Source organism: Zeus faber (assembly GCF_960531495.2).
Source record: "Zeus faber genome assembly, chromosome: 13".
NCBI classification, from domain to species: Eukaryota; Metazoa; Chordata; class Actinopteri; order Zeiformes; family Zeidae; genus Zeus; species Zeus faber.
This window is the reverse complement of record NC_137198.1, coordinates 2,151,220-2,164,612: the sequence shown is the minus strand read 5'-3', so window position 1 is coordinate 2,164,612 and position 13,393 is coordinate 2,151,220. Positions and strand designations below refer to the sequence as shown.

The 13,393-nt window shown below is 49.2% G+C and overlaps 2 protein-coding genes across 3 annotated transcripts; one reads left to right on the top strand and one right to left on the bottom strand.

Annotated features, from left to right (window-relative positions):
• Positions 1-875: 875 nt before the first annotated feature.
• On the bottom strand, positions 876-8,841 carry bag5 (BCL2 associated athanogene 5). Of its 2 annotated transcripts, none has more exons than XM_080012935.1 (3): positions 8,633-8,841; positions 3,802-4,701; positions 876-2,350 (listed from the first exon to the last, which is right to left on the bottom strand). In XM_080012935.1, the coding sequence occupies exons 1-3, from the start codon at positions 8,653-8,655 to the stop codon at positions 1,810-1,812; spliced, it is 1,464 nt and encodes a 487-aa protein (XP_079869061.1). In that variant the 5' UTR covers positions 8,656-8,841; the 3' UTR covers positions 876-1,809. The 2 variants fall into 2 exon arrangements, with proteins under 2 accessions (XP_079869061.1, XP_079869060.1); XM_080012934.1 differs by lacking the exon at positions 8,633-8,841 and adding an exon at positions 8,107-8,239.
• Positions 8,842-8,953: 112 nt separating this feature from the next.
• coa8 (cytochrome c oxidase assembly factor 8) lies at positions 8,954-13,110 on the top strand. The gene is made up of 5 exons (XM_080012936.1): positions 8,954-9,195; positions 10,513-10,710; positions 11,404-11,467; positions 12,180-12,270; positions 12,963-13,110. Exons 1-5 carry the CDS (start codon positions 9,073-9,075, stop codon positions 13,075-13,077), a joined length of 591 nt encoding a protein of 196 aa, XP_079869062.1. The 5' UTR covers positions 8,954-9,072; the 3' UTR covers positions 13,078-13,110.
• The last annotated feature ends 283 nt before the right edge of the window (positions 13,111-13,393 follow it).

Genomic DNA, 13,393 nt, shown 5'->3' with positions numbered 1-13,393 from the left:
AGGGCCCCCGCCCCGGCCGCCGTCCTGTGGCTTTGAGGAGGCCCCGTCACCTGGCGGTGCCGTCGCTCGGTGCCGTCGTGGCCTTAATACGTCAATGCAGCGCCTCTCCTCGTCTCCCCCCCGCCGCCCCCGGTGCCCGGTCACCGTCCGTGCATCACGGGAGCGTGCAGAAATAGAACCGAAAAAGCAGCAACGGCAAAGTGACGCCCCCGGATGTTTTCTCTGGATTTGGGGCTCAGCAGACACGACAACACAGAAAGCGTCGTGGCCCTGACGCGAGCAGCGTGGACGGTGGAACACGCAACCCCAAAGCCCAGGGGGAAACAAGTGTTGGCTTGTTTTTGTTTTATTTCTACTTCCTGTTTTAGTTTCGGGGTTTTAGAAGTACTTGGAGAGATGTTAAGAGCCTCCGCCTTTTCATCTACGTCTGGACGTCCGCCGGCAGCGGCCGGGGCTTCCCTCGCTTTTGGGACGGGCGCAGAACATTTTTTCTGGACGGGGGAACTCGCAGGACCACGGGCGGAGGGGTGAGCTGTCACAGTGAAGGAGGGTGACCCCGCCAGTGGACCTCCGCTGTGCACACCGCTCCCTAATTAGGCCCCTGTTGCTAAACATGGAGTTTGGCCTCATCCCCACCAAGCGGGAGGAGTTTGGACCTTTTCCTGGTGAAACACCAGCGCGTCACAGCGGCACCGCAGATGATTTACCTGGAAAGCCTCAGCGCGTGCACGCACCTCTACGTCCAAAGTTGACCTTCTGAAGACTTAACATCCCAAAATATATATATATATATATATATATATATATATATATATATATATATATATATATATATATATATATATAAATAAATAAAATCAAAGCCAGTACTTGTGTCATGATCACTATGCAGTAACACTGGTGACTTTACATCATGGATCAAAGCTCTGTTGTTGTGTAATGGAGTTGCATATAAATATGAATTATATTATAATTCATATTTATATGCATCTCAATGCGCGGCTGAGCTGAGCTTCCACCGGTTGGTGCTAGCAGGAGGTTTAGCTCCAGGGCCCGACACTCACTTCAAGAAGCAGTCGCCCAGTTGACAACCATGCATCAGCAGTTGGTTGCCATGACAAACAAAATGGTTGCCGAATTCTATGTCATTTGAATCCACATTTAAATATTCTCAAAGAGAACTTTTTTTTAAATGTTTGTCTAGTTTTCCCTAATCAGTGTTTCAGGAAAACCCCTTTAAACGTACAGAGTCCAATGAAGAGTGGATGACACAGGGGCATCCAGGACGCACAAGATGGCTGACAAGGGCCCAAATCCGGGGCGACTGGGCAACCGTTGTTGTCGGGCCCTGAACTCTGAGGAAAAGATATCAACTGGTTTGTAAAAGGTGACTGCCACTTGAAACAGGCATTTTTTTTTTAGTGCTTTGGCAGCTTTTTAGGACCGCACAGCAACACGACAACACAACAACTTGCATACGCACACGTACAGTAGTTTTTAAAAACGTTTTCTCCTGTAAACCTTCAAAAAGCACGCCAACGTTACTAGAATACGTTTTCCAAAGTGTATTTCACAAAAAGTGGTCTTGGGTTGGTGACTTCCGCAGGGTGCCCACAATGACAACAGAGAGACGACAAAGCTGCTGCAGTGCATTCTGGGATTTGAGTCGATATTTTACAGAGACCAGCCCATTCAACCGTTTATACACCAACATTACGAGCTCCTCCCGTTCCTGCGTCGACGTTACAGTTCCAGTATTACTGTATATTTTCCGTGAAAAAGTGACCGTCCGCTCCAGAATAGTCCATATCAGTATTCCCACTCGTCCGTCTTCATGTCCAGGTATCCCAGAATGTTCTGGGCGAACTTGACGGCCTGTTTCCGGGCCACCTTGGTGGCCTCGTGGCCATGGGGGTCCACAGCGTCAAGAGCCAGCAGCTGTTTGGTCAGAAGCTCCTCCAGCAACATGTAGCTCTTGTCGGCCCGCTTCCCGTCGAAGCCCAGGACCCGGGCCTGCAGCTCTGACAGGCTCCCCAGGACCAGCCACACGGCCCGGTGGGCCGGGGGCTCGTCGGGGCCCGGCTGGCGGCGGGCCAGGGCCTCGCGCAGGTCCAGGAATGTAATGACGGCCTGGACCTCCAGGACGGCACGCCGCCGGGCCTCCCGGATGCACGGGTTCTTGGCCGTATCCACCTGGTCCAGGTGGGTCAGGAGGCTCTGGAGCTCCGCCTTGGGACTGAAGCCGAAGTGGCCCATCCCACAATGCCGCAGCACCTCCCCCCGCAGGTGGGACACGTGGCCCTGCACCGCCTCGATCTCACGGATGGAGTTGTTCTGAGCCAGGTCGTATCTGGGGGAGCATACAAACACTCGGTAACAAGTTGATCGAACACTGTTTCAGAACCACTGGTGTTTAACCTGAAAACCTGAACCTTATTTCCGGATCACAGGGAGTGAACCCGGGGAGCCGACAGCCAAGCACCAGGGCGATCGCGACCACGTTCTGTGCCCTGAGCCATCGCCCTGGTGCACAGCAGTCAGGAGAAGCTATTCTCTCAATACTGGATCCAGTCAGCAGACTCTGGTGCCAAGCGTTGACTCGGGTTGACTCCAGATGATGGAAAAAATATGATTTAGGTTCCAGAGTTTTACTCTTGGGAGGTGAAATCCTAACAGTGGAGACCGAACGCCGTTCTCTTGCTGCCGATACAGATCCTGAAATTTGGGTGTCACTTGGATCCATAACATCCCCTGAACTGGAGCATAATGATGCTGAGACTGATCGGGGTTTGGTCGTTGTAAGATGGTAATTGATAGTTATAAGATAAGATAAGATAAGATACTTAATTGTTGCCTTCAAGGAATATTGCGGTAAAGCAGCGATGTCACGATTCTCCAAATCCAGGACTCGACTCGACTTTGGATTGTGTTTTTATTTTCAGCACTGGCGGCTAAGCCATTGTTACAGTACAGAGTCTGGATTTTATAAATAAAAACACTTGTTTCTCAATGAGTAACTTTGATTCCAGTCACATTAAATCATTATAAATAATGTTATTTTTGTCGTGGAATAAATATAAACAAAATACTTCGTACAATTTCGTAGATTTTCTAAACGCTCGGGAGCTGTGAGAGCCGTCTCTTTCAGTGACCCGGGTCTGAAGGGAGACAAACTTTTCAACCCGACTGCAAGTCTCTCTTGTCCTTCGCGTTTCCGCTCTGAACGTTCTTCTCAGGTCACAGCCTCATGTTCCGTTGAACATTATTATCTTATCGTTGATATCACAATCCAAATGGTATCCATAATGTTAGCAACTCTTATGGAGCGCGTAGCGGCACTTCTCACAAGCTGCCGGTCTCTGTTCTGTCCTCTCAACTGGACATGTTGTCCATCACATTTAATTGAATCGGACACTTTTTATTTCAATTATTACAACGTACAAGCTGCGAACTCCGGCTTCTGCGGCTCGGGCTTCGGTTTGAATCGGAATCATGACAGCCCTACAATGAAGTAATGCAGATTTCTAAACGTTATACTTTTCTAGCTGTTATAATCAATGATCATAAGAGCCACATTACTAATGATTGTGTGTAAATATCTTACAAATATCTGCCTTATTTTTATGAATTTATTAAAATATCATCTAATTATCAGTGTTATTTTGTTATTATAGGTATTTGCCAAATAATACTGTGATTTGATTTTATCGGTATCGCCGGGCTCCAGTGGGAACATTCTCTGAAGGAGATGCTCTATTTTGGGTATCGTTGCGCTAATGCCAACTCAACCAGAGCTCCTACCTGCGCGTGTCGTCGCCCTCCACCTCCAGGTCCAGGTGCTTCAGCAGCCCGTTGATCTCCTCCACCACCTGCTTGCGGTAGTTTCTGACGGCCGCGTTCCCGGAGACGTCCAGCGCGTCCAGCTCCACCAGCAGCTCCGTCAGGATGCGGGAGAGGTGGGCACAGGAGTCGCGGCCGCTGAGGCCCATGAGCAGCGCCACCAGCTGGCTGCGTGCCACGCTCACCTGCACCATCACCTGGTTGATGCGGTGCACGGCCTCGTGCGTGTCGCCGGACAGCGGCAGCGAGAGCGTCTGCTGCCGCGTGCGGCCCTCCACCACGTCCTGCACGGCGCACAGCCGGGTCAGCGCCCGGTACCGGGCCTTGCGGAGTGGCACCCGCCCCCCGGTCTTCACCTGCGTGAGCCTCAGGATCAGCTCCTGCAGAGCGTCCACCAGCTCGTCGCTGATCTCGGCGGCGCCGCCCCCTCGCTGCGGGGCGACCACGCCCTCGTCCACCAGGCGCCGCGCCTCGTGGCTCAGCTCCTCGATGGCCAGGCGGCTGGGGTGCGTGGCGCTCTCCTCCAGGTAGCGCAGCAGGCCCTCTACCTCCTGCGCCGCCCTCTTGCGGGCCCCCTGCAACTCGGCCCGGCCCTCCGTGTCCACGCGGTCCGCCTCTAGCAGCAGCCGCGTCAGCTCGCGCTCCAGACGCTTGTACTCGCGGTCGTCCTGCAAACCACCGAAGGTGCAGACCTGCGGCCCCAGCGCCGCCGCCTCGCGCTGGATCTCGTACAGCCGCATCATGGCCGGGTGCTGGGGCGGGTAGGGCTGATGCTGCTGGCCCTGCGTGGGATGCTGCGGCTGCTGCTGGGGCCCGCCATGGTCCATTCTCTTTCCTCCATCAAAGGGCTTCCCAAACAGGCTGCAGGGACACAAAGGGGGGGGGGGGGGGGGGGGGGGAGTCAGAACAGCGAGCGACGAGGAACAACAGCGCGCAGCCTCATTACAGCAGAGCTGGAGGCCGCACAGCCTCATTCTGCAGCCACATTTTAGGATGGGATGCACTGCAGTGATGGAACACAGTGAGGAACAACAGAGAGGACTTCAGCTGGTTTTATTTTCCCACACTGATTAGAGCTCGGCGGAACACAGGGGAGACTGTCGCCCTCGTTACGCCCCGAGTGACGACGAGACGAGCGCGGAAAACAATGAGACAAGGAACCAGAGTACAGAATAAATGGGACTAATTCAAAGAAATCAGAGGCATCTGAGTCACACGACTACTGTAGTTAAAGAATGTGAACTTGTCTCGTGACTCATTGACAACTTCCCAGGTTCACATTACAGGGCTAACTGACGTACGTGCACATTGCAAGGACTGCAGCACGGTGCAGTGATATTACACAACAGAATGGTGGTGGGCCGATGCGTAACATGGGTTACTGTGGACGTTGTTTCATTTGAAGACCCCCCACCAAAGGAACCATTCACCACGAAAACCCAGCACAGGAAAGCCTGCGGGACATTGTGCGAAAGGAATCGGGCTGACCCACATTTTACATGACAACCGTTCCACACGTCTCAGTAGAGACAAGTCGGCGGATGACGCGCTGCCATCTCCCCTCATCCGGGATGACACATGACCAGCCGCAGTGAACCCAAAACACAGAAACACACATTTCAGAAAAACCTGCATGAGGACTCCAGTCCAGGGGGATGTGAGAAGCAAAAGCCTAATTTTAACTGGTTCACATTGCCCTCGCGCAGTGAAATCCATTCCCAAATGATCACCACTTAGGAAAGCTGCAAGCCAAATCAAGCTCCACTTACCGAGGTAAACCAGGGCTCTGAAACTCCGAGTGCCTGTGGATACGGTGTGACGTGATCGTTTTGAGCAGGAGGTCACAACACAAAAGGTCTTTCTCTGGAATTCAACATTTAAACTCTAGAGGCAGTTGAGGATGACGTCAGATTCAGTGCCAAAGTGCATTGCAGGGCTGCCTTACATCAAGAAAGTCCTGGGTTTGATTCCCGCCCGGGGCGCGGTTGGCACCGTGCTCCGGTGAGTTATTTCTTGATCAGCGTCCTTTCTGTCTGGGGCCTGCTTGTTCTCCCCGTGCTCACATGGGGTTTCCTCCATATAACATCGTAAGAACTCCAACTTAAAACTTGCACAACAAACATCGTCTGATCAGCGATGGACACTGAAGTTGGTCCCCGGGCGTCGCTGCAAGCTGCCCACCGCTCCACGGCCACCATTTGTGTGTGTGTGTGTGTGTGTGTGTGTGTGTGTGTGTGTGTGTGTGTGTGTGTGTGTGTGTGTGTGTGTGTGTGTGTGTGTGTGTGTCGGCCACTGTAGCTGCACGTACTGCATGTGTTGTGTGGGACAGAATAAAGAATAAAGACGAGCTTAGCCTGCCCAGTTTAATGTTAAAAAAGATTGGGAGTCATGTTTGGTGGGAGGACTGAGATTGGAAAAGGAATTTATATATGTTATTTTTTTCGGCGAAGGAGGTAGAGAACTGCTGGTTCGATCCCCGTCTCCTCATGGTATCGTGTCCAAGTGTCCTTGAGCAAGGCACAGAACCCCTAACTGCTACCCATGGGCAGGTTTGAGCCCTGCATGGCTGCCTCTGCGGTCGCTGTGTGAATATGAGCTATAACAGTCCTTCCTAAATACCATTCGAGTTTCCCATACACACAAAACTCACTGGAATTTGGGAGGACTGTTTTATGGTATTTGTTGTTGTTCATTCCACATTGTTGTCAAAATCCAGGAACCATTCAGGGGAGGCGGGGAAAGTCCAACACAGAACATCATCGTGTTTGGATCAGATTCTTTGGGGGTGGAAAGAAGCTCTGGAAGGGTCAGCGTGTAAATAACTGTGGATTGTTTGAGTAAAGAGGGCGGGGCCCGGACAGGATGGGAAACAATCTAAACGGCAGAACCAGGAAGGAACAAATTAATGATCAAAACAGGAAGATAATTTCTCCCCTGTGTCCTCTAACCCTACGCAGGCCAAATCTCTCGCTGCAGAGCACGGAGAGATTTTGCCGGCCGTGTCTCTGTGATCCCAGGTTTTGAGGGATAAACATATTTAGCGTCAGTCAGACATGGCCCGCTAATCTCCCCCCCCCATCACTGGGCATGCTGCAAAGGCCGCAACAAGTTCCACTCAAAAGTCACCACATCCCTCTTAACGTGGCGTGGAACAATGCCGGGCATAAATGTTGGGAACGGATCCAGAACAGACTTGGTGAACCCCAACGGGACTTCTTTCCGTCATAAAAACAGGAGTCCGCATCAATCAGTGTGATCTACGACTACAGCTCACAAAGGATTGCGATGAGGGAGGATTTGAGTTTTTCTGCTCGTGGGGAGTGGTGGCATCATGACCGTGTCATTACCCGACCAAATGCCTAAAACCCTGTGAAAAATAAGCCACTTGAATCAGCGCTGTTTATTGGAGCAAATAGGATTGTGTTTCCCTGATATGTTTATATAAGAGGGGGGGGGGGTCCATTTCCACAAGTATGTGGAGTGGACGCCTGTGGCCGGAGAACCCATGGAACAGTACCAGCTGAAATCCAAACGCATGACAAGACAACCAACTTATTCTGCGTTTTAGGAGAGGCGAGCAAATAGCATTTTGACACTGCGTCTCACGAAGACTCCTTCAAATCATTCTCAACGTTTTTCCACATCGAGGATCCTCAACGTGAGGAGCATCGAGGTCCAGGGGCCCTCGCCTCCTCCCATCTGATCAGATTTAGTCTCTGGATCCGATTTGAGAAGATGGGTTTTTTTTAGATGTTTCGTTTCTATACTATAGTCAGGGAGGCAACAGTGAAACCAGGGTCATTGTACACCCTGACGGTGAATGTCTTGTAAAGGAAATAACGGGTTAAGTTGAACTGTTCATCATTTTGCTGGGGCCCCTCTGGAAGGCCCCTCTGGAAGGGCCCCTCCTTGTGGATGTGTTGGTTCGGAGCAGCGGCGCCGCCGCTGCTCCGAACCAACACATCCACAAGCAAACACGAGCCGCTCCTGCTTCCCAAGCAGACACCAGCACCGCCGCTGGGAAGGAATGCACCCGGGGAGCTGTGCAACATGTCACAACACAAAGCCACCGCCCCCTCCCCCCAAAAATGAAAACGAATAAAATAACAGGCTGCAGGGCTCTTCCTAAAATAATCCCAAACACCGCGGGGTTGCGGCGAACACCCCACGACGCGTTAAAATAACCTCCGCGCCGTTTTGCGCACACGCAGCGCGTCCGCCGTTTCCGCACCGCGCCTCCCCGACATTAAGCATCGTGTGCCTCACCTTTTCAACACTCCAAAGACATTCGCACACATTTCCACGGATGTCTGTGTCCATCGGCTTCGGACGCCTCGTATATAAGAAGAGCGGATCCCGCTGCAGATCCGTGCCGCTCCGCTCCGCCGCTGGACCTGCCGCTCCGTGCGCTCCGTCCGACGGACTGCGGCGCGGCGCGGTGCGGTGCGGTGCGGTGCGGTTGGTGCCGCCCCTCCCACGGGCAGGGGGAAAGGGCTCGTTGTGTCACGGGAGCAGCGGCTCCGACGCTCCCCAAACCCTGGCGGTATAAGAGCCGCACCGACCAGAGGGTGTGTTCGATCCAGCGGGGAGCTCGCATAGAGGGGGTTGGGGAGGAGGACGCCGTGACAAAGCGGCGGGTTTACCGCGTCCTCGGCTCTGGAGGTCGGTCCGTTCAGCCCAGTTCACCGGCGTTCACCTGGATGTGGAGCCCGAACCCGGGACAGAACAACGTTCCTCTCGCCCGCACGGACACGGTGGCACCGGTTTAAGGGCGGAAGTGTGTTTTCCTTACCTGCACAGCCACCGCACAGCCATCTGAACTGTCCTGGGGCGGCGCTCACCTCACACTGATTAACATTAGCACAGGCTAGCATTAGCCGAGGCTAACGCCCGTACAGCCTAGCGTGAGCGCGGACTCCATTCCCCCAACCATGACCTAACACGGAGTTCCCCCGCTCCAGATGCTGCTGCCGCCCTGCGGAAATAAACACCCAAGCGGCGGCTCTCGTGGAGGCGTTATTGCTTCTAAACAATGAATGTAATCAGCGGTGACACCGTGGCGATATCGCTTTTGTAATTCCGTAGTTATCGTTTTACTCGGGACATCATCTTGGTCGTCCAACGGGGTTCGGCGTGTATCACGTGACCACGCGGGGCCTCGAGGAGGACAACATGGACTCCGCTGTTCGACGCGGGTCGAGTCGTTGGGGACACGCGTCGTTCCTCCGGTAAATGGCGGCTCAAGCCGCGAGGTGTTGGCGGTGGAGGCGAGCCTGTGTCGATACGCTTCGCGGCGACCTGCGTCTGCGCAGCCGCTGTATTTCATCCGAACAGAGGTCCGAGAAGTCACCGAAGGTTGGTAACTGGTGGCAGTGCACAAAGTGTAAACAAACTCTGAATTATTGGAGGTTTCGACACGAAATACTTTGAGTCATTGACATCAGTCTCAGCATTTCATGTGTAAACAATTGAATTGGTCAGTGACATTAGCTATGTCCGTGTGTGTGTGTGGAAGTGGTGTGAGCTGCACAGTAAAAAAAAAAAAGAAATAACATCCATTCATCTATAATAAGTCATATGCTTTAGAGCTGTCACAGGTTTTAAGTAATAATTAGATTCCACAGTCATGTGTTTTGATCCAAATTTAAGGGGAATTTTAAACCAGTGTTAGGTTTCGATTCAGGTTGATTTGAACTTTATTATTCGGATAGACAGGTCATTTACCTATAATAATGTTCAAATCCAATCCATTTGTAATCCAGTAGCTATAGGTATCATACGTTTTATTGCATGCCACTATTATAGTGGGATAAAATGAACAAATAAGATAATGAAATTGTAAATTATTTGGATTACAAAAAACCGTCTGAAATGTCGCGACCACAACAGCTCTACACAGTGGAAGAATACAAAAGACAATCATGAGACTGGAGTTATGGCGCAATTAATAGTCATAACTACCTGGTGATGCCTCTGTGGAACATGCACCGTGTTCACACGACCTCACTGCGTTCAGACATGTCTGCTGGGAAGTGGCTTTAGGAAGGCTGCTTTAGGGGATCAGCTGCTTAGAACCAACACGTGACTTTCTATGTGCTTACAGCACTGAGCAAAGACTTAACAAGTACACGCCATGTTCCTTTTGCCTGTTAAGTTTATGTTCCTTGTGCTTGTTCCTGTTCTTCCACCTTTGGATGCAGGATTCCTCACAAGACGGGACCCACATCATTTGTAATAAGTATAAAGTCGTGGTTCAAAGAACAAATGAGTGTGATGTCCCCTCATGGCAGGGATACACCAAAGCACTTTCCAAATCTCGAATCTTCAATCCCCGTAGTGACAGTGATCACTGGGGATCAACCATCATGGGATTGTACCGACACTGTAGGAGCCGTAAGACGTCAGATATTCATATGAAACCAACCTGATCTTCTGTTCTGGCGTCTTCACTCATGTTTCAGCCTCGGTGGCCTCGTGCTGAACTTGTCACCTTAAATTCTTGGACCTGACACGACCCTTCTCCCTTCAAAGACTCGACTGAAACACTACAGACTGCAAGACAGATTCAGTCAGAAAACAGCATTAACAACAATGTAAATCTATATCAGATACCATGATAATGTCGTGCGGGACAACAAGAAAGGTGAAAACCGTCTCACTCTTGCCTTGCAGAGGTCGACCTTCAGGCCGGCTCCCAACTCGAAGCACGACTGGATCGGTCCTCCCAACAGGCTGTCCAACCTGCGGCCGATCATCTACCACGTCCCCGAGGAGGAGACGCAGCTGGAGAGGCGTCTGAGAGGCCTGAGGCAGGAGACGGAGGACTGGAACCACCGCTTCTGGGCGGAGCAGAACATCACCTTCAGCAAGGTCTTTGTTTTGGCACCGTATCTGGAGCCGGGCGTCGTTACGACATCACAGATTCAGAAGCCGTTTTCTGTTCTTCTTAATATCTAACCCTTTATTGGTTCACAGTATTTAACTGTCCAGCGGGTGATGGTCCTCGTTGTGGCACTCTTCCCGATCTGTCGTTCTTTCTCCTAAAAACACAAACACGGAAAAGGCCTGGGTATCAAGTTCCTTCTTAAGTTGTGGTTGACAGAAAGCCGGAAGGATCAAAATGTCTGTAACAGGCTTTTTGAGAAGCATCCATCTGGTCAGCATGATGAGATGAGTTGTCTGTGTGGTAGATTATTTAATCTGTTGAATCAGGCAATTTGGAACTAATAACCAGCCCTCAGAAAAAATATTATAGGCATTATTAAATCAGTAATCTTAACTAAAATTTATTAGAGCAGCTATCAATTTTCTGTGACAATCTCAAAATGGAACAAGGACATGCATTGATCTTCTATGGATCTTCTATTTATTTTGTTCAGGCGTGTGCAAGTTCATCACTCCCCCAGCAGATGGCGGCATCGCAAAAGTTCAACAATCCAAAGGACTTAATGCGGTTTAGAAAGATTTATTCCTCTAGTGCTGTAGAGAATTGGTTGCTGCTCCTTATGACGAATGTAAAAGCCTTAATTACACATTTTATATATACATTTTTTTCCCTTTCAGGAGAAGGAGATTTTTATTGTCTCTCAACTGCAGGGAAAAGGCTTGACTGTCCGTGATGAGGAGGGTGAGAATACACATCTCCACAGAACATCTGGTCCTTTTAAAACAACAAGTTAATCATCTGAGCTCCCAGCAATATCATAGATGCCAGTTATTGGAATGAAAGGCCAACATGTAGAATGCAAGGAAAATTGAATAAAGTTAAATAATACAAATCAAAATCCATGACTCAGCTACAAACACTCAATCAAACCCTTTACTCAGGGAAATAATAGTAGTAGGTTTTGAACTCGTCATTCCGGCTTCTAATCATACTCTATGAGAGCACTACTTTCTACAGCAATACCTGTTTTTCAAGCACATCATTGTCTGATTAACTGTAGAAGGCCTTTCACTCGCCTTCTGGCACACTTCAACACACCCACAACATCCACTTGTTTTCAGCCCTGTGATTAATATCTACAAGCCTCCCGTCTAGTTTAACAACCTAAATGATAGTAGATATGCATTGAAAGAAATATAGGTATAAATATACAATATAGAATAAAATGTAATAACAGATTCAAATACAAAGGTTAGAATTGAAACTACTTCCTGTGGCGACTTGTCACGATAACCATGAAGCACGAATGTGATCCGATCGTCAGCATAAACCCGTAGTTCCAGATACCACCAAGGATATTTAAATCCAACAACCTTTAACCCACGGTGGGTGGATGAGAAACAGAAATGAAGCAGCATGTAATGCACTCACTCTGCATTTTAAAATCCCACAGGACGCAGGAGAAAGCTCAGCAGTGAAGAAATGTCGGTGTTTTATAAAAGCTTCCTTGAGAAAAACCAAACAAGACACTCAAATTACAACTGGTGAGTTCCTGAGCAGCAGCCAGGCTGTGCGAGCGGAGGCGTTGATACCATGAGACTTTATGCAGCCCTGGATTGATAAAAGTTGACAATCACTGTTTTGTAAAAACCTTTTATGGATTGAAAGGATCAGCCCTTCCCTCCCCAAATTAGCATGACTGCTTCAAGCTTGTTGAAAAAATACTGTCTCTCTGTCTGCAAAGTAGATTCTACTAAAGTTGAGGAGGAATCTAAACAGAGACTGTTATTTCTCACAAAGACACAGGTCTGTTGCTTTTTCCATTGCTATAAATATATAATAATATATATTCTATATTTTTAACCATTTTGTTTTCCATCCTGTTACACAGTATATATATTTACGCAAACTTTCACAATGTCCTGCATTTGTCAGTCTGTGAATTGGTGATTTTTAGGTTTATTGCCAAAATCTTATTTTCTTGAGTACATTTTTAGCTTTATTGTATATTGCCATATTTTCCCTATTTTTTTTAAATATAACTTTAGAATTATTGCAGATTGTTTTGATATGAGCTACTGTGATGCCACAATTTCCCTCTGGGGATGAATAAAACGTGTGTCTGTCTGTCCTCATAAGGTTGTAAGCCGCTGCAGCACCACTCACCAGTCTGTGTCCTGATACAGGATGTGACGTGTGTTTGGTTTTTCTCTCCTTTGCTTCTCTAACCTGACAGGGATTGGTACAGGCGGAATCTCACCATCACCTTGCTCATGGCCCGGGTCGCCCTCAGGAACACGTGGAGGGCGTTTGTGGAGAGGGGCAAGAAAAAGAGCGCACCCATGACCTGAACGGGAATAAAATAATCTCCTCCTTCGCAGAAACTGTCTGTGCTGCTTATTTGTATGGTCAGTGTGGGGAAATGCATTTGAATGTAGGAGAAAAATATACACGTTTTAACATATAACCTTGCTTTATGTTCTAATCACATCGTCAGAAAATATGAACAGTATTATATTTTTAGCATTCAGATATATTTATTTTAGACAGCCTACCTTTGCAAGTGCCTGTCCCAGATTCATATAGTTGTACATATATTTTATTGTTATTTCATTTTTTGACTTGCACAGTTTTGCTGCTGTAACATCGGTACTTCTGGATCAGTTT

Bases quoted from the DNA above. Each gene is read 5' to 3' on its own strand.
- coa8 (XM_080012936.1), top strand. From the start codon at position 9,073: ATGGCGGCTCAAGCCGCGAGGTGTTGGCGGTGGAGGCGAGCCTGTGTC. The intron at 9,196-10,512 runs GTTGGTAACTGG...CTTGCCTTGCAG, and splicing joins GGTCCGAGAAGTCACCGAAG to AGGTCGACCTTCAGGCCGGC. The intron at 12,271-12,962 runs GTGAGTTCCTGA...CTAACCTGACAG, and splicing joins AGACACTCAAATTACAACTG to GGATTGGTACAGGCGGAATC.
- bag5 (XM_080012934.1), bottom strand. From the start codon at position 8,138: ATGTGTGCGAATGTCTTTGGAGTGTTGAAAAG. The intron at 4,702-8,106 runs GTGAGGCACACG...GTGTCCCTGCAG, and splicing joins GTCTTTGGAGTGTTGAAAAG to CCTGTTTGGGAAGCCCTTTG. The intron at 2,351-3,801 runs GTAGGAGCTCTG...ATGCTCCCCCAG, and splicing joins GAGGGCGACGACACGCGCAG to ATACGACCTGGCTCAGAACA.